The sequence below is a fragment of the Halichoerus grypus genome, chromosome 2 (genome assembly GCF_964656455.1).
Source record: "Halichoerus grypus chromosome 2, mHalGry1.hap1.1, whole genome shotgun sequence".
Classification (NCBI taxonomy): Eukaryota; Metazoa; Chordata; class Mammalia; order Carnivora; family Phocidae; genus Halichoerus; species Halichoerus grypus.
In genome coordinates, this window is record NC_135713.1 from 150,144,340 (window position 1) to 150,166,366 (window position 22,027).

The 22,027-nt window shown below is 65.3% G+C and overlaps 3 protein-coding genes and 1 long non-coding RNA gene across 9 annotated transcripts in view; 2 read left to right on the top strand and 2 right to left on the bottom strand.

Moving 5' to 3' along the window:
• SPNS2 (SPNS lysolipid transporter 2, sphingosine-1-phosphate) overlaps nucleotides 1–2,257 on the top strand; it is a 30,791-nt gene extending 28,534 nt beyond the window's left edge. For 2 of the 5 annotated variants that reach the window (XR_004912859.2, XR_013445921.1), the window contains 3 exons: nucleotides 8–171; nucleotides 433–593; nucleotides 1,074–2,257. Coding sequence is in view for 1 of the 5 variants with exons in the window: in XM_036078393.2 (XP_035934286.1) it covers nucleotides 8–171; nucleotides 547–589 (207 nt within the window). In the remaining 4 variants the exon portion in view is untranslated. Of the gene's footprint in view, nucleotides 1–7; nucleotides 172–432; nucleotides 594–913; nucleotides 980–1,073 lie in introns of all 5 variants that reach the window. The other 3 variants (XR_013445919.1, XR_013445920.1, XM_036078393.2) reach the window with 3 other exon arrangements.
• MYBBP1A (MYB binding protein 1a) lies at nucleotides 2,126–15,248 on the bottom strand. 2 transcript variants are annotated; one of them, XM_036078388.2, is made up of 26 exons: nucleotides 15,042–15,248; nucleotides 14,774–14,869; nucleotides 14,025–14,108; nucleotides 13,863–13,937; nucleotides 13,657–13,764; nucleotides 12,501–12,676; nucleotides 12,244–12,411; nucleotides 12,008–12,125; nucleotides 10,803–11,098; nucleotides 10,463–10,573; nucleotides 9,838–9,963; nucleotides 9,489–9,656; nucleotides 9,297–9,402; nucleotides 7,487–7,583; nucleotides 7,252–7,403; nucleotides 6,913–6,993; nucleotides 6,691–6,840; nucleotides 6,439–6,615; nucleotides 6,198–6,355; nucleotides 5,132–5,366; nucleotides 4,840–4,965; nucleotides 4,692–4,760; nucleotides 4,061–4,174; nucleotides 3,822–3,923; nucleotides 3,061–3,197; nucleotides 2,126–2,924 (listed from the first exon to the last, which is right to left on the bottom strand). In XM_036078388.2, exons 1-26 carry the CDS (start codon nucleotides 15,246–15,248, stop codon nucleotides 2,372–2,374), a joined length of 3,990 nt encoding a protein of 1,329 aa, XP_035934281.2. In that variant the 3' UTR covers nucleotides 2,126–2,371. The 2 variants fall into 2 exon arrangements, with proteins under 2 accessions (XP_035934281.2, XP_077923871.1); XM_078067745.1 differs by lacking the exon at nucleotides 2,126–2,924 and having other exon boundaries at nucleotides 3,088–3,220.
• Nucleotides 15,249–15,420: 172 nt separating this feature from the next.
• Nucleotides 15,421–21,085, top strand: LOC118526891 (uncharacterized). The gene is made up of 3 exons (XR_013445922.1): nucleotides 15,421–15,645; nucleotides 20,344–20,487; nucleotides 20,750–21,085. It is a non-coding gene; the product is annotated as an uncharacterized LOC118526891 (long non-coding RNA).
• GGT6 (gamma-glutamyltransferase 6) lies at nucleotides 16,594–19,651 on the bottom strand. Its single transcript, XM_036078405.2, has 4 exons — nucleotides 19,329–19,651; nucleotides 18,520–18,722; nucleotides 18,319–18,432; nucleotides 16,594–18,051 (listed from the first exon to the last, which is right to left on the bottom strand). The coding sequence occupies exons 1-4, from the start codon at nucleotides 19,463–19,465 to the stop codon at nucleotides 17,018–17,020; spliced, it is 1,488 nt and encodes a 495-aa protein (XP_035934298.2). The 5' UTR covers nucleotides 19,466–19,651; the 3' UTR covers nucleotides 16,594–17,017.
• Nucleotides 21,086–22,027: the final 942 nt, after the last annotated feature.

A 22,027-nucleotide genomic window follows, 5' to 3' on the forward strand; every position in this document is an offset into this window, starting at 1 on the left:
CCCACAGATCTCGGACCTGATCCGCCAGAGCACCAAGGACTCTCCGCTCTGGGAGTTCCTGAGCCTGGGCTACGCGCTCATGCTCTGCCCCTTCGTGGTGGTCCTGGGCGGCATGTTCTTCCTGGCCACGGCCCTCTTCTTCCTCAGCGACCGCGCCAAGGCTGAGCAGCAGTGAGTGGGCCGGGGCGGCCTGCTGGCGGGGTCAGACACCTGGTGGTGGGGGGCACGCAGCGTCCCCTGGCCGCCCAGCCTGCGGGAGGGGCCGCCGCAGTCGCATGCAGACGCGCAGGCGGGGGATGGGCTTCCAGGGAGGGAGCTGCGCGGTGCCCGGCACCCTCCTCTAGTTTTCTGACTTCTTTCTTCTCTCCTCTTCACTCCTGTCTCTCCTCTCCCCACCCCTGGGCTCTCCCACCTTCCCCTGGGGCTGACGAGGTCCCTGCCCGGCACGTCCGGCCAGCCGGCCCCCGAGATGCGATGTGCCAGAGCAGTGCCCGGGCCCGGCCGCCGCTGATCCGCCACCTTGACCCCCGCCCGTCTCTCCCCCAGGGTGAACCAGCTGGTGATGCCGCCCGCATCCATCAAAGTCTGAGGCCGTGAGTGCAGGCGGGCGGGCGCAGCGGCTCCTGGCGGGAGGGGAGGGGTCAGGGCTGCACCTTGTGGGGGTCCTGCGGAATGTTCTGGAAGCAGGAGCAGCTTCTGGGGCACCTCCTACCAAACCTAGGCTTGGCCCTCTTCCTCTTGAAGTGGCCCGCACTGGCTTGCTGGGTCACGGGGGCGGGCAGGCTCCCCCTTCCTTCCTCAGAAGGGCTGGGACTGGCAGGAACCCCTACCCCATCCGGGACTCTATCCTCCCGAGCTCTCCAAGAAGCGCGCCAGGCCCTGAAGCTGACCTTCCTCTGGGCCTGGCCTCCAGGGGCCACGCTTCCCAGCAGCGCAGGATCCAAGGTCACCACCCCCTCATCCCCTCGACGCAAAGAAGGCAGGCCTGTTTCTTCACAGCAGGAAGACGATGGGGAGTGTGGGTCCGGGCTGGCTCCTCCCAAAGCCCCCCGTGACCTGGCCCCTCTTTCTAGGTGCCTCTGGGACAGCGAAGAGCCCTCACGGTCACCCTACTTGGGAGGCGTGCCATGGCACCCTGGCCCTGCTGGGCCGCCTCGAAGCTTTCTGTGGGACCCAAGGCTGGCCACCCACCCTCTCTGGTCTGTGGCTGTGGAGTGGCCGTGGCTCCAAGAGACCGTGTCCCCAACGAGCACGGAAGGTTGTGTGTGGGGGTGCCGTGCGGCTGGACAGACTCCCAGCCCCAGGGCCGGGCTGCAGACCCCCTGGGGCCCGGGACGAAGAGAGCCCCCACCAGGCGTGTGGGGAGAGCCTGGCCTATCCCCGCCTTACGGGGTCCCGGGCAGGCCTCTGCCCTCCCCAGACTGCGGGGCCAGGCAGCTGGACTTCCCCGCGTGGCAGCTTTGAAGACACAGGGCTCCCGGACTGCGGAGAGAAGGCGGTCCAGCCTCAGGGCGGCACCTCAGGCTCGGGGACGGACTCAACCGGGCAGAGCCTGGCCGGTCCCCCTCAGAGGACACGGGTCTCGGCTGCCCGGCTGGCTCTATGCCCACAGGTTCCCCCCCCCCCCCCGTCGGGCCATCTGCCGGGGGGCTGGCATCTCCGAGGGTGAAGGCCCTGGCGGCATCTGCACCCCACCTATGTCCCCAGGCCCGAGCCCCGAGGCCGCCCGCCTCCCCTCCCCCACCCCGGCAGCCTGGCACAGACTCCTGCCCCCCCAGACTGGGCCCTTCCAGGGGCAGGACCCAGGGGACTATTCCCAGAACCTGCACGGCAGCAACCAGGGCTCTCGCTGCCGAGGATGCGGCCACCCCGCGAGGTTTCCTGCCCCTGGCCAGGGCCGGAGGGTCAAGGCCCGCCCCGCACGTGGGCCGCCAGCCGTCTACGCTCCTCCTCTCCCCGCGCTCCCTGCACGGCGGCTGGAACCCAGGTGGCCGCAGGAGCCCCCGCGAGCCGCCCGGCCCATGCCGAGCAGCTGGTGCGGCTTCAGCGTGTGCGGGCTCTGGGGCACCTACCGGGTGGGACCCCCAGCGACGTTTTCTTGTTGTACAAGAACCAGGTCCAAGTGTTGCCTGTTCTTCCTTCCGGAAGCCAAGCCGCTCCTTTATTTTTTAGAGCTGCTGATTGTGAATCTCAGAGTCTTAAGAGAGAAGCCAAATATATTCCTCTTGTAAATGAAGGAATAAACCTATTTAAATCACGCCGCGCTGGCTCCCAGGGCAGGGCAGCCTGGGGTGGGGACACGAGGGGCCCCGCGGACACGCTCCCTCCGGTGCCGGACGCTGGTACTTCGTGCGGCGCAAACCTGGGGGGCTCAGGGCTTCCTGGCCTTCTTGAGCGATGCTTTCTTTCTCTTGGCCCCGCTCTGGAGGAGGCTGGGGCTCCTGCTGACCAAAGACAGCCTGGCCTTCTTCCGCGGCAGCGCGGACTGGGGCGACTTGCCAGACACGCCCTTCTCCGGCAGATCCTTCTGAGGCTGCTTTTTGCCGGCAGGTGCCGCGGGGGACCCGGGCGTGGCTCCGTGCACCTGGGACAGCCTCCGCTTTTTCTTCTGCAGCTTTGGGGTTGTGGCAGGAGTGCCGGGGCTGGTGGCGTCTGGGACCGGCCTCTTGGTGGCAGGTGTCGCCTGGGCCTGGGCCGGCCTCTGGGCCTTCCTCTTGTTCCTCCTCTTCTTGCCTGTGCTGGGGGGCTGGTCCCCCCCGGAGGCTGCGGGCTTGGCCTCCTCCTCGGGCGCCGCACCCTCTGACTTGCGCTTCTTGCGCTTCTTGGTCTCTGGCAAAAACCCCTTTTTCTTCCTCTTCGTGCTAACGGGGCTCTGTGTGACGCTAGGGACTTGCTTGGTGTCCTTCTTCTCCACCTTGGGGCGCCTAGGAGACCGCATGCCGAGTAAGGAAGTGTGCGGCGGGGAGGGGAGTGACCCCCCCTGCGCTCCACAGAACCCCGAGGCACCAACGTCAGAGCGCGCGCAGCACGAGGGCGTCCCCAGCCCCTCCCAGGACCTACTGGACCCCGAGGGCCTTCATGGCCTGCCAGTAGAGGTCGCAGAGGCGGCTGGAACCGCCCGCGCGGTCCCCCGACGGCAGCTTCTGCTGCTGGCTCTGCAGCACGCCCAGGATGACAGTCAGGTCCACGGTCAGCTTCTGCGGGACGGGGGACACGGTGGCTGCAGCAGTGATCAGAGGTGGGGGACGCTGCTGGCTCTGGGTCCCCCGTCCTCCCACCCTCGCCGCCTCTCCTGCCTCACCTCGGAGGGAAGAGCCCCCCGAGCCGTGGTTGCTCCCGCCGCCCAGGCACAGGCCCGTCTCCTTGCTCCCCACTCAGGCCTCCCTCTGCTCCAAGCTCACCTTCCCGCTGCGCCCGCCTGCCGCGCACTGAATGGCTTAATTCTGAAACCCACTGGCCTCCAGAACACCCCCTCCTGGCTCTTCTTGGCCTCTCTGGAGGCTGCTCCCTGGGCGTGCCCGTGGCCCACGTGGCCTTGGCCCAGATGTCCCCTCCCCGTGGCGCCCTGCACGTGGGCTCTGACCAGCGTCCTCGCTGAGGACCTGCAGGCCTTCCCTCCTGGGCTGGACGGGGGAACCGCCGCCCCAGCTGCCTCACGGCCCACGAGCGCCTCCCTCCACGTGCCCAGCACCCCCCGGACCTAGATACCTGCCTGCCGGGCCCTTGCCGGGGCCCTCCCGTGGGGCGGGCTCACCCTCAACCCTGCCCACGCTCCCCGCTCGCCCACCCGCCTCCTGGCCCGTGCAGGGACGGTCTCCCACCTCCTGATGGATGGTCCTGAAGAGGGTGTTGAGCAGCCCCAAGGAGGACAGCTCTTTCTGCTGCTCCGACTTGGTCCGTGCCTCACCCAGTGTCCGCAGGTTCTAGGAGTAGACGCCCACTCAACACCAAAGCCTCGAGAGAGGGAACACCCCTGGGGGGCAGCCCAGACCCAGCTGAGGCCCAGGGTGCCAGAGACCCACTCGGGATGGGAACGAGGCCAGGGACCCCACACCCTTACCTCTGTGACCTGCGCCAGGACCTGGCTGACCAGCTGCTCCCACTCGGGGTCCTCAAAGCACAGCCGCAGCTCCCGCGTGGGCAAGGCTTTCTGGAGCAGCACGCAGGCTTGGGCCTGGGGGGCCACGGGGGCCTCAGTGCACAGGCCCAGAGCTCGGGGAGCCACAGGCAGCCCCCACGGGCCCCGAGCTCCTGCGCCGGGTCCCAGAGCCTGTCACGGCAGCTGTGGGCGCAGCCACCACCTGGGCCCTCTCCTCAGGCAGGGGCAGTGGGGACAGTGCCCGGCCCGCTCACCGGCTCAGCGCCACCCTCCTGCAGCCTCACGAGCCCCCATCCCACCCACCCAGGCCTGCCTGTCAGCCCGGCCCCCGGGGACAGCCAGGTCCTAGTGTGCTTGTTAAGGCGCTCGGGGCTCAGGCCACCCCGGGGCGGGGGGGTGGTTGGGGGGCGCAAAGCTTCCCCTCCCCGACAGTGACCCTGTGCCGATGGCAGGGCAGCGGCCAGCCAGGTCAGAAGGGCAGGGGTGGGTCCGCCCTCGCAGGGCACCTCCCAGGCCTCCCAAACACCCGGCCCAAGGCGAGTCGTGCGGGTAATTCCGACAGGCCCGGGGCTGGGATCCGGGCAGTCCCTACCTGATGGCGGGGCCGCGCCTGGCCCGTCAGGTGCTGGATCACGACGGGGAGCAGGCTCTTACAGAGCACCTACGGAGGGAACAACGGGGCCGTGAGCTGGGCCCTGGGCCGAGCAGGGGCCCCGGGGACGACCGGCCCCCACACGCACCGGGTGCCGGGAGAAGAGGCTGAGGAACATAGGGATGGTGAGCGGGCTGTTGCGCCTCGTCAGGAAGGAGATCAGCGCTGAGGAGTAGATTGGGGTCACGAGGCTCAGATCCAAGCAGCCAGTAGCCTGCGCCAGGGTAGAGCGCGCCCGCGTGATGCCGGGCCGAGTGCGGGGCAGGGCCGTCCGCAGGGGGCTGAGAGCCGGGTCCCGGGAGCCGTGGCCTCCACTCCCCCTCCGAGAGCCGGGCAGGTGGTCCCGGTGGCCGAGGCCTCCTGGGCCAGGGCCGGCTCACCTCTGGGCCCTTGGGCCTGGGGCCGGCTTTCTCCTTCTTCTGGGGCTGGCAGGCCGAGGCGGTGGCGCCGCCCTTCAGCACGCGGAGCAGATAGAGAGCCGCGTTGAAGTGGTACAGGGAGACGGAGGCGTCGGCCTGGCGGCCGGCCCGCTGCACCAGCTGCCCCAGCTGCGCGTACAGAGAGCCCACGCCGCGGCCCACATCGTGGCAGCAATGCCGGGAGCGACACAGGTGTCTGTGGGGCCATGGGCGGAGCGGTCACCACGTGTCCCCCTCGTGGCCCTCCCCGCCGAGCAGAGCCAGCGCCGGGGGGGGGGGGGACACGCGCGTCCCCAGGCCACAGGCTGGGAGACGGGGACCGGTCACGGCGGCAGGGGCAGGCGCCCAGGATGAGCCGGAGGAGAGACCAGCTCCGTGGCGAAGCCTGCCCCACGGGCAAACCTGACACCCTCCCCTGGCTCGGGGGCATCCGGGCCCTAAGACTCGGGTCTGCGGTGCTCAGGGCACGAGAACTAGGTCACGCAACAACCTCAACCCCGGCAGGCGGCGGGGACAGCTAGCCGAGCAAGCGCGACCTGGGGCCGGCCAGGAGACAAGTCGGGGGGGGGCCGGGGGGTGCGCGGTCTGTCCCGCTCCACTAGCTCCTCCGTGACATTCGCTCGGCCCCTCAAGGCCCCGGGCCACATCCGCGCTCGGGAAGGCAGGTCCACACCCCCACATCCTCTTTCCTGCGGGGCCCCCATCCCCAACAGCCCACCCACTGCCTGTTCCTAAAGGCAGAGCTGCCCCCGCCAAAGCCCTCGCTGAGAACACCGCTGCGGTCTGGTCCCCGAGGCTCTGCTCCGCCCACGTCTGACCCGTCCCCATCGAGCCACAGCCTTCCGCCCTCGCCCGTGGCCTCCAGGCCTGGGGAACGTGACGGCTCCCTGGTACCTCGAGACTGGCTCGGGTGCCCCCACGCTCTGCGCTCCCGTCTCCCATCCAGCCCCTGCCACGGCCCCAGTCCCCAGGACCACGCGTCTGGCACGGAGCCTGGGCAGCGGCCTGTGCTGGCCGTGACACTCACGTGAAGATGCGCGCCGTCTTGTGCAGGAGGTCCTGCTCTTGCTTCGAGCTGCTGGTGCGCATGCTGCGCCGGATGACGTCTAGCAGGGGCTCCAGGAGCTCCAGGACCAGCGGGTTCTCTGGCTGCTTGGTCACCAGCACCTCGACCAGGTCCAGGACCTGGGGCCGGCACGGGCGGGTCAGTGGGTGCGAGGCGGGTGCGGGGGGCGGGGGGACGCCCTGCTGGCGGCTCTCACGCTCACCCGGATCTGGAAGTCTCGCCGGAGCACCTTCTCCTTCCGCAGCTTGTTCTTCTCGTCCTTCCGGGCCTGGATGCGTAGCTTCTGCTCGGCGAAGAGGCTAGCGAGGCTCTGATCCAGGGCCATCATGGCCTCGTCCCCCAGCTCGTCGTCGTCGTCGTCCTCCCCGTCCACCGCACCCTGAGGGACACACACCCGCTGAGTGGCCGGCCGCAGGCCACAGGCGCAGGGTCTCCCGCACCCCCTGCCACTCACCAGCGCCTTCCCCGCCTGTAGCACGGCCATGAGCTGCTCCCGGAAGCCCTGGTCCACGTCCCCGTCCCGGTCCTCCTCGTCACTGTCCTCCTCGTCGCTATCCTCCTCGCCGGCTGAGTGTCTCTCATCCTCACTGTCCGAGCTCTTGTCCTGCAGGGTCCCTTGCGTGATGCCTCCCGTCGCCTGCCCCGTGTCTGCCCGTCCCGCCCTCCCGACACGCACCTCCCCGCTCTCCAGCTGCTTCTCGGAATCGTCTGTGATCACCACGCTGTCTTCGTCAGGACTCTTGTCGGGGTTCAGCACCTGAACAGATTCCCCAACGGCTGACCCATCTGTTGCCGCTGACCCTCTACCCTCCCGACCGGGCCCTGTCCGGTTTTGGCCAAAAGGCCCCCATCTTGGGGAGGAAAACGGAGCCCAGGAGAGAAGGGCACACCCCGCGGGACGGGCGTGCACAGCAGTGCCCAGCGAGGCTCCCATGTGCCCTGCGGCTCACGCTGCTGAGGGACGACCCTGCTGTGGGGCAAGCCCTCTCCCGGTTCCTCACACGCCCCAACGTACGTCCAAGATGAGCTGCAGAGCACGCGGGGTCAGGTGGGCGCATATGTGGCTGAACACACTCCGGGCCACCTGGCGCATCAGGTGGCTGGGCTGGGCCAGAAGGGCCAGCAGGATCTCCACGAGCACCTCCACCCACGGCGGCTCCTGGGGGGCTGTAGGCGGGAGAGGCTGAGCCCGGGGTCCGTGCTGGGCCCGGGGGGTGCCCTGCCCGCCCACCCCGGGGGCAGTGACCCACTGGCAGCCTTGGAGCGGGTCCGGCGGGTCTTCTCCCCCAGGCTCTTCCTGATGCAGGTCTGGATGTCTCCCAGGAGGTCACAGCTCTCCGCGGGGGACTGTGCAGGGCGAGGACAGGATCAGGGGCTGGCCCCACTCCCGGTCTTGCCGAGCCCCTCCCACCCAGGACGGAGGACCCCAGGTGCCCATGGCCTTTGTACCCAACAGGCCGCCCGGAGGGGCAGGGAGCCTGACAAGACTAGATCTCCCCCCACACTTACCGCAACGTCACTACAAAGGACCGGGGCTCGTTAACTGGAGCTAATTCCAATCCACTTTCGCCCCGTTGTGCCGGGTGAGCCCAGATTGCAGCCACCACCCAGGGAGTCGGGGGAGCCTAAGACCGCCTGCGGAATCCCGCACAGCGCAGCACGCGGCTTCCCTGCGTGGCTGGCGTGGCGGAGTGCAGCCGGCCCAGCTCTGCCCGGCACCCTTCATCCAAGGGGCTGCACACGCAGCTCACAGCAGGCTGAGTGCCCCGGGGCGGGCAGGTGCTCAGCGTGTCCCACACCCAGCAGCCGGCGGTCATCAGAGGCCAACGCCGGGACCGGGAGGGGCGCCGAGGCCCCCGCGTGTGCACGCACGCACACGCCGCACACGCGCACACACAGACCGATGCGCACGCGCACAGATCAACACGCACACATCGCACACGCAGACCCACGCACGCCGCACACAGACCGATGCACACGCGCACAGATCAACACACATGCACACACGCAAACACCTACACACACCGCACACATACCACACGCACGCCGCACAGACCAACACGCATGCACACGCTGCACACACACCTACAAACACATGCCACGCATACACACACCACACGCACAAATGCACAGAGACACACACCAACACGCACGCACACACGCAGACACGGACATGCGCGCACACCCCACAGACACACACAGACCCACCCACACATACGCGTGCACCGCACACGGACTGACACACACACAGACCGACACGCACACACACGCCACACACACGCACACACGCGACCTGCCTACAGGCCAGGCTCCGGCGTCTGAGGTCTGGAAGCATAAATCGCGACCACAGCCCAACAGCCAGAAGGCGGCACCAGAGCGTGAGACCCTCCTGCAGCCCGAGGGGGAGGCATGCCTCCCACCGCAGGGTCCGGACTGGCTCTGAGCCCCAGATTCAGTCAGAGCTTCGGGGACGAGAACAGCAGGGAGACATCTAGAGACACTGTCATTGAGCGTGGGACCGTCGACACACGGGCCATGACCACGGGGTGCAGAGCCCCACGCTGGGGAACCACGGGGACGCACGTTAACCCCCACCTGCCACCGTGGCTACCGGTGGGTGAGGTTCAAGGGGGAGGTCAGGGCCCTGCTCCTCACGGACCACAGCAGCTGCAAGCGCCCCAAGGGGCCACGTCTGCCCAGAGCAGGCCCCCCTGCAAGGATGCCCTTCCTCCTCCACACCCACCACCCCTGCTCGGGAAGGCAAGTCTGGAGGGTCCTGCGGGACAGTGCAGTCAGCCCCGAGACCCGCCCCAGGCTGCGGCTGTGTGGCCAGGCTACTCCGCAGGGAGTCCCGATGACCCCAGCCGACAGACAGGAGGAAGCGCCTGCCGCCAAACCGTTGGGGTGAGAGACGCTGCGTGGGACGCTCGGCACCCAAGTGGGGCCCAGAAAGTGGATGCGGTGACTCTTCCTCGAGCTGTAATTCCACCAGGGCCCACTGCCTGGTCCTGACTCGCAGAGCCCCCAGGCTGCGGACCCCGCCCCTCCAGGCCACTATACCTTGAAGAGATAGATGCCCACGAGGAAGAGCAGGTGCTGAAAGGCACTGGCCTTGGCCTTGGCCTCTAGGGAGGAGGCTTCCAGCTCCTTCAGCGTCTGCAGCATCCTGCGGTGACACGGGCATGCTCTCAGGCCACCGCTGCCCCCTGGAGCCCGGGGAGCCCCTGCCCCCTGGAAACCCCACCCCCTCACCGGTCCCAGGCCTGGCGCTGCTGCGTGCTGAAGGGCGTCAGGGGGGTCACGTTGCGGCTGTGGTTCAACAGCAAGTCTGCAAACTGTACCAGGCGGTGGGTCCAGGGCTGCCCGTTCTGGGTCTGCTCCGGCGCCTGTCTGAACTGGGTGCTGATGGTCTGCAGCAGGCTGGGGAAGGGCAGGCCCAGGGTCACAGGCCGGGGCGCGGACACGGCCCCCTCCCAGCACGCCCACACCCTGACCCACTGGAGCCCACTGGGCCTCTGCGTCCTCCCAGCTGAGAACCGAGGAAGTGAGCGACCTCATCCCACCCTGCTTGCCCACCCTGCCCGCTCCGAGGCTGGCCCACCTGAAGAAGGCACTGCCGACCACCTCCCGGGTCCGGCTCTCCAGAGGGAAGGAGAACTGCTGCTCCGTCTCCGGGATCTGGGACGTGGGTTTCTTCGTCTCAAAGAACGAGTGGAAGAAACAAAACCTGGGGAGGGCAGGAGAGCCATGGGTCTCAGCAGCCCCCTCCCAGGAGGGCATCACCCAGGGCCCAGGGGCAGGTGGTGGCAGAAGGACCATTTCCTGAGTCTGGATCTCCAGCTGAACATGACTTGGCCCCAACTGCGGAGAGAACTGGAACCTGTCCCTCGAAGGCAAGGCAGACGTGAGGCTGTCACATCAAACCACGCTACGGCCTCTGCAAACATGGGCTGCCCCCCAACCCCCGCACCATGGTGAGGGCTGAAGGAGCGCCCGGCCAGCGCTGGGGTCTGCGGCCCCCACAGCTCTGTGCTTCCTGGGCCCTTTCCTTTCATGGGCTCCCGGGGGTTTTTCCTGAACCGCCTTCTGCCCAAGGGGTAAGAATGACCGACTCCCCCTGGCAACCCGACCCCAAGGGTTCTGAATCCAGGGAGACCAAACCAGGACTAGGAAAGAGACCCAATTCCTTGGCCCCTACAGGGGGCTGGGGGCAGAGCCTGTCCCACCTGGCCACCTCCTCAATCACGTCGTCCTCCTTCTCCGCATGCAAGGCGTCCACGATGCTGACCAGGCGAAGGATGACCCACTTCCGCAGCCGGAACACAGCTCGCTCAGGCCTGGCGGGTGGGAGCCAGGTTACTGGTAAAGGGTACTGCTCTGCCCCACCTTGGAGATGGAAACTCCAAGGTCTCCCACCCCGACCACCAGCACGGGAACACACGAGGAAACTCAGGCCTTCTGGGAGAGCTGCGGCTCAGCTCTGTCCCTCCCCTCCCCTCCCCTCCCAGGGGCCGCCGTCCCATGGGAACAAGGGCCCAGCTCCTTGAGCTCTGCACGCCCACTCACCCGTGCAGCGAAGCATCCTGGGCTTTCTTCTGGTTGCTGGTGCTGAAGTCCACCAGGGAGTCCAGGTCGGGCCGGAGAAACATGTTCCGTAGCCAGGCCACGTAGCCCTTCAGGGCACCGGGACTCAGGGACCGCACGACCCTCCAGAATGTGGGCAGGACAGGGAGGCCCTGGTTGGTGATGCAGGTGAAGGCCACCACCACAGCCAACTGCCGCTCGGGGTCATCCCGGCAGCCTTCCAGGAAGGTTCCCACATACTCGTTCATCTCTGGAGCAAACTTGAACTGGTTTGGGAGCTGAGAGAGGCCAACACCGGGGTCACCAGCCAAGAGCGTCCAATGGCCCCTCCGGCCTCCTCCCCAACAGGTGAGACTGAGGCGTGGCAAAGCCCCCTGCCTCGTCCACAGCCAGGCCGAGCCCCTCCCCAACCGCGGCTCCCACCCTTCCACTGGGCATCACGGTGGGCTACAACCCATCCACTCCCACCCCAGGACAGGCTGGGTTCTAGGCTCAGGGAGAGTCCGGGCTGGGCCATCAGCCCCCTTGACCAGCTCCTAACTGTCACCGTGGGGCTCAGCGCCCAACACTTCCCAGGGGCGCACTGCGTGCCACGCACCACACCATGTGGCTTTGTGCGGCAGCAGGCTTCATCTTCGTGACAACCCTTCACCCTGGACCTCTTCTATCATCTTACAGATGAAAAAAAGATGGCAAAAAAAAAACCGGCCACTGACTTTTCAGGGCCACAGGGTTCCAAGTGGTGCCTCTGGGACACAGAGCTGTCGGCATGGCCGCCCCAGCCCCGCTCCACCCAGAACACCCACACCCAGGAGCCCGCTGTGAGCGCTCCAGGGGCTCTGACCCTGTCATCTTCACAGAACCTCTGGCGAAGACGCCGGTCTCACGGAAAAGAGGCAGGCCTGGGGCCGGGGGGCAGCCTGGCTCCCAACCCTGAACTCCTAACCAGCACCTGATTCTCCTGTCCAGTGCATAGGGCCATGGACCAGGACGACTCTGCTCACCGGAACACACCGGCTGGGGGTGGGGGAGGGCTGGGCGGGCCGCTGGCCACACACGCCTCTGCTGAGGGGCCTGAGGCCAGAAGGACTGACCCTGCCAAACTCTACTCGGAGGGGGTGGGGGGGACCCAGAGGGAAGGGACACCCAGTTCCCCAGCAGGAAGAGGGGAGGGGGGGAGTACCTACCTTAGCGGTGACTGTGTGCTCCCCAAAGTGCCGGATCAGGTCCCCCTGCATCACCAGGGCCAGCTGCTCCTTGGACAGCAGAGGCAGCGCCGCGCCCAGCAGGCGGAAGCACAGGTAGCTGAGGGGTGCGTGGCAGAGGCTGGTCAGGGGCCTGGCCGTGCTGGGTGCACTCGGGGCCCGAGCCCGCCCCACCACCAAGCCGGGGAGGGGGGGCAGAGGGCCAGGGCCCCGCGCACCTGGCGGGCCAGAACTGCTTCTTCAGCAGCCCCTGCTCCACAACTTCCTTCCAGAACCGGGGGAACCTGCCCTCCTGCAGCGACAGGCGGAGCAGGTCCAGGGCCACGGCGGGCAGCTTGCGCTCCTTCTTCACAGAAGAAGCTGCTGTCTTCAGGACGCTCACCAGTCTGGGGAGGGGGCAGAGGGGACTCAGGGGGCGTGGGCCAACCAGACAGCAGGGTCCCCGGGGGAGCCCATCCTCCCACCTCCCTCACACCTGGGGATGTTCTCATCTGAGAACAAGTTGACTGGTCCCATCAGCTCCTTGAGCTTCTCCGGCACCTTCTGCTGGGCCAAGAGGAAGAGCTCCAGGTGCTCAGGGGAGCCCAGCACTGAATTCAAGTCCGCCTTGAGGACTTTCGGCAGGATCGCCTGCAACGTGGCTTCTGGGACCTGGGGTGAGGACACAGGTTGGGGGAGGGTCGCTCCCTCCCAGCATCCTGTGCCACTTCCCCTGTGAGGTGAGCCCTATGGGCCCTGTTCCACCTGCAAGGCTTTTGTGAGGCCCCGACACAGTGCCAGTCTGAGGCGGGACAGCCACCATCCACCCTGCTAGGGACCAGGATCATGAACAGGTGTTTGTTAAAAAGCTCACCCCACCTCCAGTCCCGGGTACCTGGATTTTTAATAACTAGCCCACTAACGCTAATTAGCTATCCTTTTAATTATTCCTCTTTCGGTTTTTGCAGGACTAGTTCGTTTTCTTCTTTTAAGATTTATTTATTAGAGAGAGCGACAGAGAGCGAGCATAGGCAGAGGAAGGAATAGAGAAAGAGGGAGAAAGAGACTCCCCACTGAGCAGGAAGCCTGACATGCGGCTCCATCCCAGGACCCTGAGCCGAAGGCAGATGCTTAACCACCTTAGCCACCCCGGCGACCCAAGGGACTAGCTCATTTCTTATACAAGGTGCCCCAAGTGGAGAGCTGGGATTTGAATTCAGGTCCTTGCCTCTTCCTCAAGAGCAAAGGGTTCTAGGTACTAGCCCCCCTCCATTTCCCAAGCAGGGCAGCGGGGCCCTGGGGGGTCAGCTCTGTCCAAAACAACAATGGCAAATGTGTTTTATATGCTTGCCACGTGACAGGTGCTATTCTAGAACTGTGCTGTCCAATATGGCAGCCGCGGAGCTCTTGGAATGCGCTAATCTCAGTGGAGGTGGGCCCTAAATACAAAATACACGCTGGATTCTAGTGACTCGATGTGAGCACAACATAAAAAAACCTCTGCAAACTTCTACACCGATTGTGTGCTCAAACTTTACTTCAAGTATGTCAGACTAAATACCCTCCTACAGAACGATGCTACTCTGGAGCACTTACGTCTTCCCTGCTCTCCCAGCATTTCTACCTGAGCCCCCCCACTGGTAAGGCTGTACCTCAGAGAGGATGTCCACCAGAGCCTTCTGGGGCTGTTCCTGCAAGTGGTTGTAGTGCGGGGCCAGGGTCTGCAGCAGCTTTACTGACTTCATCAGTGCCTCCGAGTCCTGGTGCCCACAGAGGAAAGGAGATCATGAGCAGGGCATGCCACTGTCCTGCCCACTGCCAAGCCCGGCCACATACCCCCTGACCTCAAAGCTCTTACCTTCACTAGCCTGCCTGACTGAAAGAGGGCTAGCACCCCAAACAGGTTTGCAAAAAGAGCAGGTCTCATCATTGCCTAGAAAAGAATCTCAGACATCAGTGAAAAGGGCCCAGGGAACCCCACCCTGGGGCTGCCCGTCTCCCTAAGGCCACTGACTCTCACCTTCTTAACTTTCTGCAGGTCATGCTTCTCTTGTATCTGCTGCAAGACGCTGCACAAGGGGATGTCTTCGAAAGACTGTAACAGCTGCCAGGGGTTTGGAGCAGGAGGGCGAGAGGGGTTCAGTGCAGGAGGTCCAGCCCCACACAGCAGACCTCCACCTCCTCCCAAGTCTCCCTTCAACTTCTGCCCAGAGGCCCTGGGTGCCTCTGAAACGCTCACCCCCTGAACAGTGCTGGCGTGTGAACACCGCTGCTCCGAGGGAGCTCCGTCTTGCCTCCCTGCCTCAGGCCCACCCAGGCTTCGGAGTACCTCCTTTAGCTGCACGGCCTGCCCTGGGCTGCCCCCAAGGGGGCTCCTAAGGGACTGGGTCTTGAATGCCCTCCCAGCTGCCCACGTGCCTCAGGGCAGCCTGCAACCAGCGGAGTGGCCCTGGAGGGGAGAGAGCCCTGAACCCTGCAAAGGCGAGGTAACCCCCCCCCAGAGCTCACTATGCCCAGTAAATGCCCCACGGAGACTGCGCGACCCACGTGCCCAAAGAGAAAACGTGCTCGGCCTCCTAGCGCACCTGCTTCTCTGCAGACGGGCCTCGCTCAGACACTTCCGCACCTCCACGGGGGGCGCCGAGCCTCAGCCAGAAGCCGCCCCGACCGCCGCCCCGACCGCCGCCTCCGCTCGCAGCGGAGAGTCCGCCCTCCCCGCTCCCCCGCTCTGAGCAGCACGCTGGCCCCTTCCCGGAGCCGCCCCCTCACCTGCGCCAGGGCCAGACTGTAGCAGGGCCGGGCGGTTTCTCGCCCGACCCCGAGCCCGGAGATGAGGCGCTTCAGGGCGTACTTCATCTCCGATCCCTGCCGAACCAAGCGCGGCCCGCAGTGAGAACCGCCGTCCCGCACGGGCCCGCCGCCGCCCCGAGCGCGCTCACCGGGCCTCCCGGTCCGCGACCGCGCGCCGCGAGCCCCAGCCCCCGGGCCGCCGCCGCTTCCCCGCCGGAGGCACGAGCCCCCCGCGCCCGCCCCGCACCTGTGGCCTCGCGCGCAGGTACTCCAGCAGGTTCTCCGTGGCCCCCAGCCGCGTCTCCTGCTCCGGCTTCGCGATGTCCCAGAAGAAGTCCAAGAACTCGCGGCTCTGCTTCAGCAGGCCCTCACGGTCGGCGGGCTGGGGGCCGCTCTTGGCCGCCCCCCCGGGGGACACACACTCAGCCAGGCCCCGTCCCTCCATCTCCGCCATACTCCGCGAACACGTGGGCTCTGAAGACAGCCTCTTCCGGGTCAGGTCGCGGCGCGTGCGCGCTGGGTAGGCCAGGGGCGGGTCCTTGCCGGGCAGGGGGCGGGTCCTTGCCGAGTAGGGGGCGGAGCATAGCCGCCTGGGCGGGGTCTGGGGCGGGGCCAGCCCCGCCCTGGTGCATTCATTGGGGGGGTTATTACTTTTTTAAAAAGTTTTATTTATTTATTTGAGAGAGAAAAACAGAGATAGCGACAGAGACAGCGAGAAGAGAGCATGAGCAGGGAGGAGACGGAGAAGCAGGCTCCCCACTGAGCAGGGAGCCCGACGCGGGACCCGATCCCAGGAACCTGGGATCAAGACCCCATCCGAAGGCAGACGCCCAGCTGTCGGAGCCACCCAGGTGCCTCTATTTATTTATTTTAAAGATTTACTTATCTTTTTTAGACAGGGGAGGGGCAGAGGGAGGGAGAGAGAGAGAGAGTCTCAAGCAGACTCCCCGATGAGCGGAGCCTGCACCCGGGTTCATCCCATGGCCCTGAGATCACGACCTGAGCGGAAACCAAGAGTCGGACGCTTATCCCACGGAGCCACCCGGGAGCCCCTCACTCTGGGATTTTAGTATGAGCGCGGCTGGGAAGTTGGAGGGTTCTATGCATGGGCAAGCCTTGATCCTATTTACATCTTTAAGAGATTACTTGGCGCTGTGTGGGGCATGGATTGCGGGATTGCAGAGGGAGAAGCTCCAAGAATGCTTTGGGACCATGGTGGGTTGGAGCGAGGTGAAATGAGCAGGTCGGAGCCCAGCTAATTTGGAGCTGGCTGGGGGGGTGATGGATGTGGGGGAGAAGGAAAGAGAGGGCTAACGTGACTGGGTCGATGGTGGTGCCCTTCACTGAGCTGGGGACGTGAGTTCTAGGAAATCAGAGAGGACTTTTGCAATGGCAGGGAGCAGTGCTGCGGGTCACCCCTGCATCTGGACTGCAGAAGCTGTCTCTGGAGGGTTGTAATCCGGAGAGACCCCAGCCCTGGGGGACGCGGGCGGTGGGCAATATCAGGACCGACACCCCCCCCTTAAGTCCCATGCCCCCAGCTCCAGCTCCTTTGGGCCCCACTGCTCCTCCTGTCACCCCCTTCCTTGCTCTGCTGTTTTAGGAAGTGAGGTGCAGACGTTTACCTCATGTATATGGTGCCCCAGGAGCAGAGGGTGAGCAGAGCGGGGGAAGCTGGAAGACAGTGGCCCAGGCTCTGCCTCTCCGGGTGTGGGTCTGCTGTGCCGCCCGAGGGGGCGGCCACGACACCAAGCACCTCACAGGCTGGTGGGAAACTGGGAAGCAGAATGGCACAGGCATCCAGGAGATTGGATCTTTATTTTGTTTCCAGCTCAGCTGAGAGAGATGGGCAGAGAGCGGCCTGAGGCGAAGACAGAGAGGCCAGCAGTACCCCAAGCTCTGCCTGCCCTGCCCATGGGGCCTGGAGCCAAGGCAGGGGCTTGGCACTCTTCTGCCTGTCCTTCCCAGAGCTGGATCTGAACTCAGGGCTGGCCCCGGGGCCTGGGGCTCTTTCCCCAATACCGTCAGTTTCCTTAGCTGAGAAAAGAACCAGATCTGGAGTCCAGGATGCTGACCAGGCCGGAGGTTGTGGGCCTGAGCTAGCAGTGACCGCATAACTCATGCACACTGTCTATGCACTTCATCATTGCGGGGTCTGCTCTGCTCCTGCCTCCGGGCTTGAGGCCCCCACCCTCCCACCCCCTGGTAGACACGTCCCCCCGCTTAGAACCCCTGGAAGGTGCAGCAGCTACTGGGGACACTGGAGACGTGGGCGTGCTCTGCCTGAGCAGCCACCTGGAGCAGGATCCCTTGGCCACAAACACTAGTGCTCGGTGTCGGTCCCTGCTGATGCTGGGTCTGGGCCTGGGTCTGGGGCGCAGCCAGGTGACTGAGCAAGGCATGAGTCATGACGCTGGCCACTGCCGGGGTTCCCGAAGCCACCAGCCCCAACACATCAGCCTCTGTGTCATCCGCACCGCCATGGAGGATGAGAGGGCAGGCCCAGGCACTGGCCGTTGGCTTGGCCACCAGGTTGCTAAGTAGAACCCCAGTGCTCGGGGACAGGTGTCCGGAGCCAAAGGAGCTGTTGAGTGAGGAGGCGAGGAGGAGCACGGAGCCACTGCTGTCTATGGTGGCCAGGACACTGCCCACAGGGGTCACGGGAGCTTGCGGGGGCGCTGGGCAGGGGTCGGGGCTGGGCCCTCCGGAGCGCAGGGCTGCCTCCAGCACTGTCAGCAGCTCTGGGCCAGCTGAGGGGCTGGGGGTGGTGGACAGGACGCCCTGGGTCACGGCTAGCTGCAGCGCCGGCTCCAGGGCGGGCGTGGACCCAGACGAGGGCCCCTGAAGCCCCAGGTCTCTGACCAGCAGGCTCAGCAGGGCGTCCCCGGCAAGGTCTGGGGTGGGGGCAAGGGCTGCTCTGAGCAGGACAGCTGCCAGTTTGGGGTTGGTGGCTCGGGCCCCGGGGCCCAGGGGCGTCCCATCGGCGTGGCACAGTAGCGGACAGAGGCCCTTTGTGCCCCGGGCTGCCAGAGCCGCGGCCAGGGCTGCGTCCACCAGGAAGCCCTCTCGAGCCAGCGTGGTGGGGCCCACCAGCAGTCGCGACCAGGGCAGGTGGCCAAAGTGCATGTGCAGCAAGCGCAGGGTGGACAGAGCAGTCGGCAGCCCCAGGCCAGGGCCCAGGGTCTGGGCCGGGCCGGACGTCAGGGCAGTTGAACTGCGCGAGGTGCTGTTGTGGAAGAGACCCCAGAACATGGCACCTGGAGGAGACAGAGGGGTCACACAGGACTCAGTGGCCCTGGGCCAGGGTCACTCAGGGTCGCGCAGTGGCCCTGGGTGAAGGTCGCTAACTGCGGTCGGGAGTTACTCTCTGGGCCTGGAGATGGGGGTCATTAAGTAGGCCCCGGGGTCAAGATCACGTGCACCGCGGAGCAGGGGCCACAGCCTAGGTCCTGCCACTACGCGGCCTTGAGGTCAGGGCCCGAGTTCCAGGTCACGGAGCACGCCTGGGGTCGTGGGTCACTGACCTAGACCTGTGGCGTGGGGGTGCACCACTGCCAGACACAAAGCTGCTCCCACTCCTGCGTCCACAACGTTGCCGCCGGCGGCAAGCAGCTCTCGGCCCAGGTGGGAGCACGTGGCTACAGCCAGGAAGACACTGTTTGGGGAGTGGCCAGGGACCAGGGCCCCGGGCCCTCCCCTCCCCGGAGCAGCTCCCCAGCTCTGACCTGCAGGGCTGACGATAGCACCGTGGTGGTACACGCCGGGGTGGTGGGGGTGCCCGCCGGGCCGGGGGGCTGCTGAGCCCAGGCTTCCCGTAGGGTCAGCCCCGGTGTAGAGCTGCCTCGCGGCCAGGGAGAAGGCAACGACCAGCAGCAGCAGGGCAGCACCGAGGCGGGCCCAGGCCCCGGGCAGCCCGCCAAACTTGTTCCTGCCGAGAGGGGTGTCCTGAGCCAGGGCCGGGGCAGGGGGACAACCAAGAGTCCCGAGAGAACCCAGCGAATACTTCCCCAAAGGTGTGGCCTTACTCACGAGAGGGGTGCACGGTCGCCAAGGAGAAGGGCCTCCTGGCACAGCGTAGAGGAGACGTGGGGACTGGAAGGGGCTTGGGGAAACAGGACCGCCAGGGAGTGGGTCTCTGGGGAGGAGGTCGGAGAGGCAGGGCTGAGCCAGGAGGAGGGAGGCCTGAGGTGGACTTGGCCGGCTTGAGGAGCAGAGCCCAGCCGGGTGTAGCCAGGCTCCAACCTGCCCAGCAGGTGCCTCCTGAGCCAGGGGTGGGGGCTGGGGATCTTTGACAGAGTAGCCGGCACGCCTGGCTTGGGACGAACGTCCCTTCAGACACACAGACCTTGGGCTGACTGGTGGAGACCAGGTCTGGGGCCGCAGTGCCGCTTCTCTCCATTCACCCAGAAAGTTCCCGGAGCCGAACCAAGCGTGGGGGTGTCCGCCCACCGTCCCCACCTTGGGGGCTCCGGAGGGAGGGAACTGCCAGCCTCAGGCCTGAGGTGCCGGGTGCCCAGGCCCCTCCTTGACTCACCCCAAGGAGTCGTGGGGCCTCCGGGTGTCGGGAGCGACCAGCTCTGATGTCTCCTCCTCCTCGTCGTCCTCAGACCCCAAGCTGGGGTCCCAGAGAAGCAGCTTTTGGTAGAGCACCGGCCCTGCGGGCGGTTCCATGGCCCCGCAGTGCACACACCCGCTCTGCAGCCTGCCAGCCTCCCTGTGGAGTCCCAGCCTCACCTGCGCTTGGCTGGGGGGGCGTGGAGGCAGCCTTGGGGAAGGGTGGTGTGGAATCTAGAACAGGTCTGGGCAGGGCACGAGGCCAGGGAGGCTGCGTGCGAGACTGCCCCATCAGGGCACAGGCCTGGGGACTCTCAGGGCTGGGGAGCCTGGGACGGGGGTGCAGCTCCGTGAGGAAGGAGGAGCCCAGCCCCGGGGACCGCAGCCGCGAGCCTGAGACCCAGCCGGGACTCCCGCTGGTCCCCCACCCTCCGGGGAGGCAGCCGTTGGATCCCCGGCCTGTTCGGGACTCAGTGTGGCTTGGGTCAGGGCTCGGCATGTGACTAGGTGCCCGCGTGGGCGAGCCCGGCCTTCTCTGTCTGGGGAGCAACCTGGAGGGTGGGGAAGGTGACTCCTGGGCATGTCCTGCGGCTCTTGCCAGCGGGTGGCCCTGCAGACCTCCTGGGCCCACGGCCCCGACCCTGAGTCCCTGGCACCTGCCCGGTGGCGAGGTCTCACTGCCCAGAAGGCTGCTGTGGGACACGCCGTGGACCCCAGCCTCGGCGCGCTCGTCCCCCGTGCCGACCCGTCTCCCCCATGACTACTCACACCTCCAGCTCCCCGGCCTCAAATCCCGACCCTCCGATGCGCCCCGGCGGATGACCCCACCTCCCATGTCATGCAGCCACATCGAGGCCACCCCCCACTGGGTTCTCTCCTCCCCACTGCAAGGGGAAAGCCATTCCCGGCCTCTGGTTCTGGCCCCAGCCCCTCCCGGCTCCTGCCTCTGGCTGGCCCAGGACCCCACGGCCTCACTGACCCCTTCTGTCCTGCAGCTTCATGATTTCTGCGCTGGTTCCTTGTCTACGACGTCCGGAGGGCGAGAGCACAGATACCCTCCTAAGTACGGGTACGCGGCCAGCCCCACGTCACGCTGCAGGACGCGGGCAGAGGCTCCTCAGGCGAGCGCGGAAATGCAGGTGCGTCTCCCCAGCAGTGATGCGGGCCGGGGCCAGGTGGGACGACGCATTCTGTCTGCTGCTAGGGCCCAGAGATCGCAGGGCAGGTGGTGACTGGGGGAGGCGCGAGAGGGCCTCTGCGGTGCAGGTGAGGTTCTGTTTCTTAGTCTGATGTGGGTTTCCTGAATGTGCCCATTGTTGAAATGCATCCAGCTGTGCATTTATGACACAGGCTCTTTTCTGGAAGTACATTTTATTTCAATTTTATTTATTTTTTTTAAAGCTCAAGTATTTTCTACATTGAAACAACCATCACAGAAATCGTCCAATGCCGCGTGGCTCTCCGCCCCTCCCCTTTCTCTTGGCCTCTTCACACGCAGGTGGGGTGGTCTCCACTTCGCATGCATTGGAATCACTCCGGGTATTTGTGAGATCTGAGTTCTGACTCTGCTTTCCTAACTCCCGGGTGATCCTGGGACCACAATTTGAGTAGCACTGACCCACAAAAAATCATGGACACCTGCTGCCTCCCACTTCCCCTCAGCTCACTCTAAGCTGATTTCCGGGGTTTCTGATTTCTCGGCCCAATAAAAACTGAACCAACCATATGGAGATACCAGCAGAGGGTCGCCTCCTTTTTGTTTGCCAAGGGGATGTGTGTGTGGGAGGGGGTCACAAAGACCATCTGCTCTCATTTCATAAACCAGGGAAGGTTACAATCTCAGAATGAGGGTCGGTCCTTCCTTCCTAAGATCTTGTCCAGTTTCTGCCATGGACTCACCACATGGCTGTGGGTACGTGGTGTAGCTATGGGGAGTCTTGACGCCACTTCCATAAAACAGGAGTGACAACATCTGTCCTCCCAGAGCTGAGGTGTGAATCAAACCAGGAGATTCACTGAAAACCCTCAGGCCGGTGCCTGGTACGCACTGGACACCCCAGAGACGTGCGTTCCTTCCTGGGACTGCAATTTATAGGAAGAGATCTAGGTTTCGTCATCCTGTTTCCAGCGCAGAGCTCCTAAGCCCTTGCAACTTCCTCAATGCTGAGAGACCTAAAGGTGCCTTTTGTCTGTTAATGAGGTGGCATTTGGACCCCACCTAAGGGGAGGCTGGAGGCCAGGAGAACTCCCAGTCCCCCCACTGACCAGTGCGGATGGATGACTGACGGGCTGGAGGTCGAATCGATCACCAAAAGCCAATGGTTTAATCAATGGTGTCTAAGTAATGAGACGTCCACGAAAGCCAAAAAGAATAGGGTGAGCACGCGGGGGTGCTGGTGGATGGGGCTCCTGGAGGGGGCACGGCGGCCCTGCCCCTGCCCCACACCTCGCCCTGGGCCTCCCTCCCACCTGCTGTCCCTGAGTTGTGCCGTTTATTATAAACCAGTGATCTAATGAGTAAATGAGTTTCCTGAGCTCTGCGAGCCGCTCTAGCAGATTAACAGAACCTGAGGAGGGGGCACGGGAGCCTCTGATTCACAGCCATTTGGTCAGAAGTACAGGGAACGACGCACTTGCTACTGGGGTCTGAAGCAGGAGAGGGGACAGTCTTACCCGGGG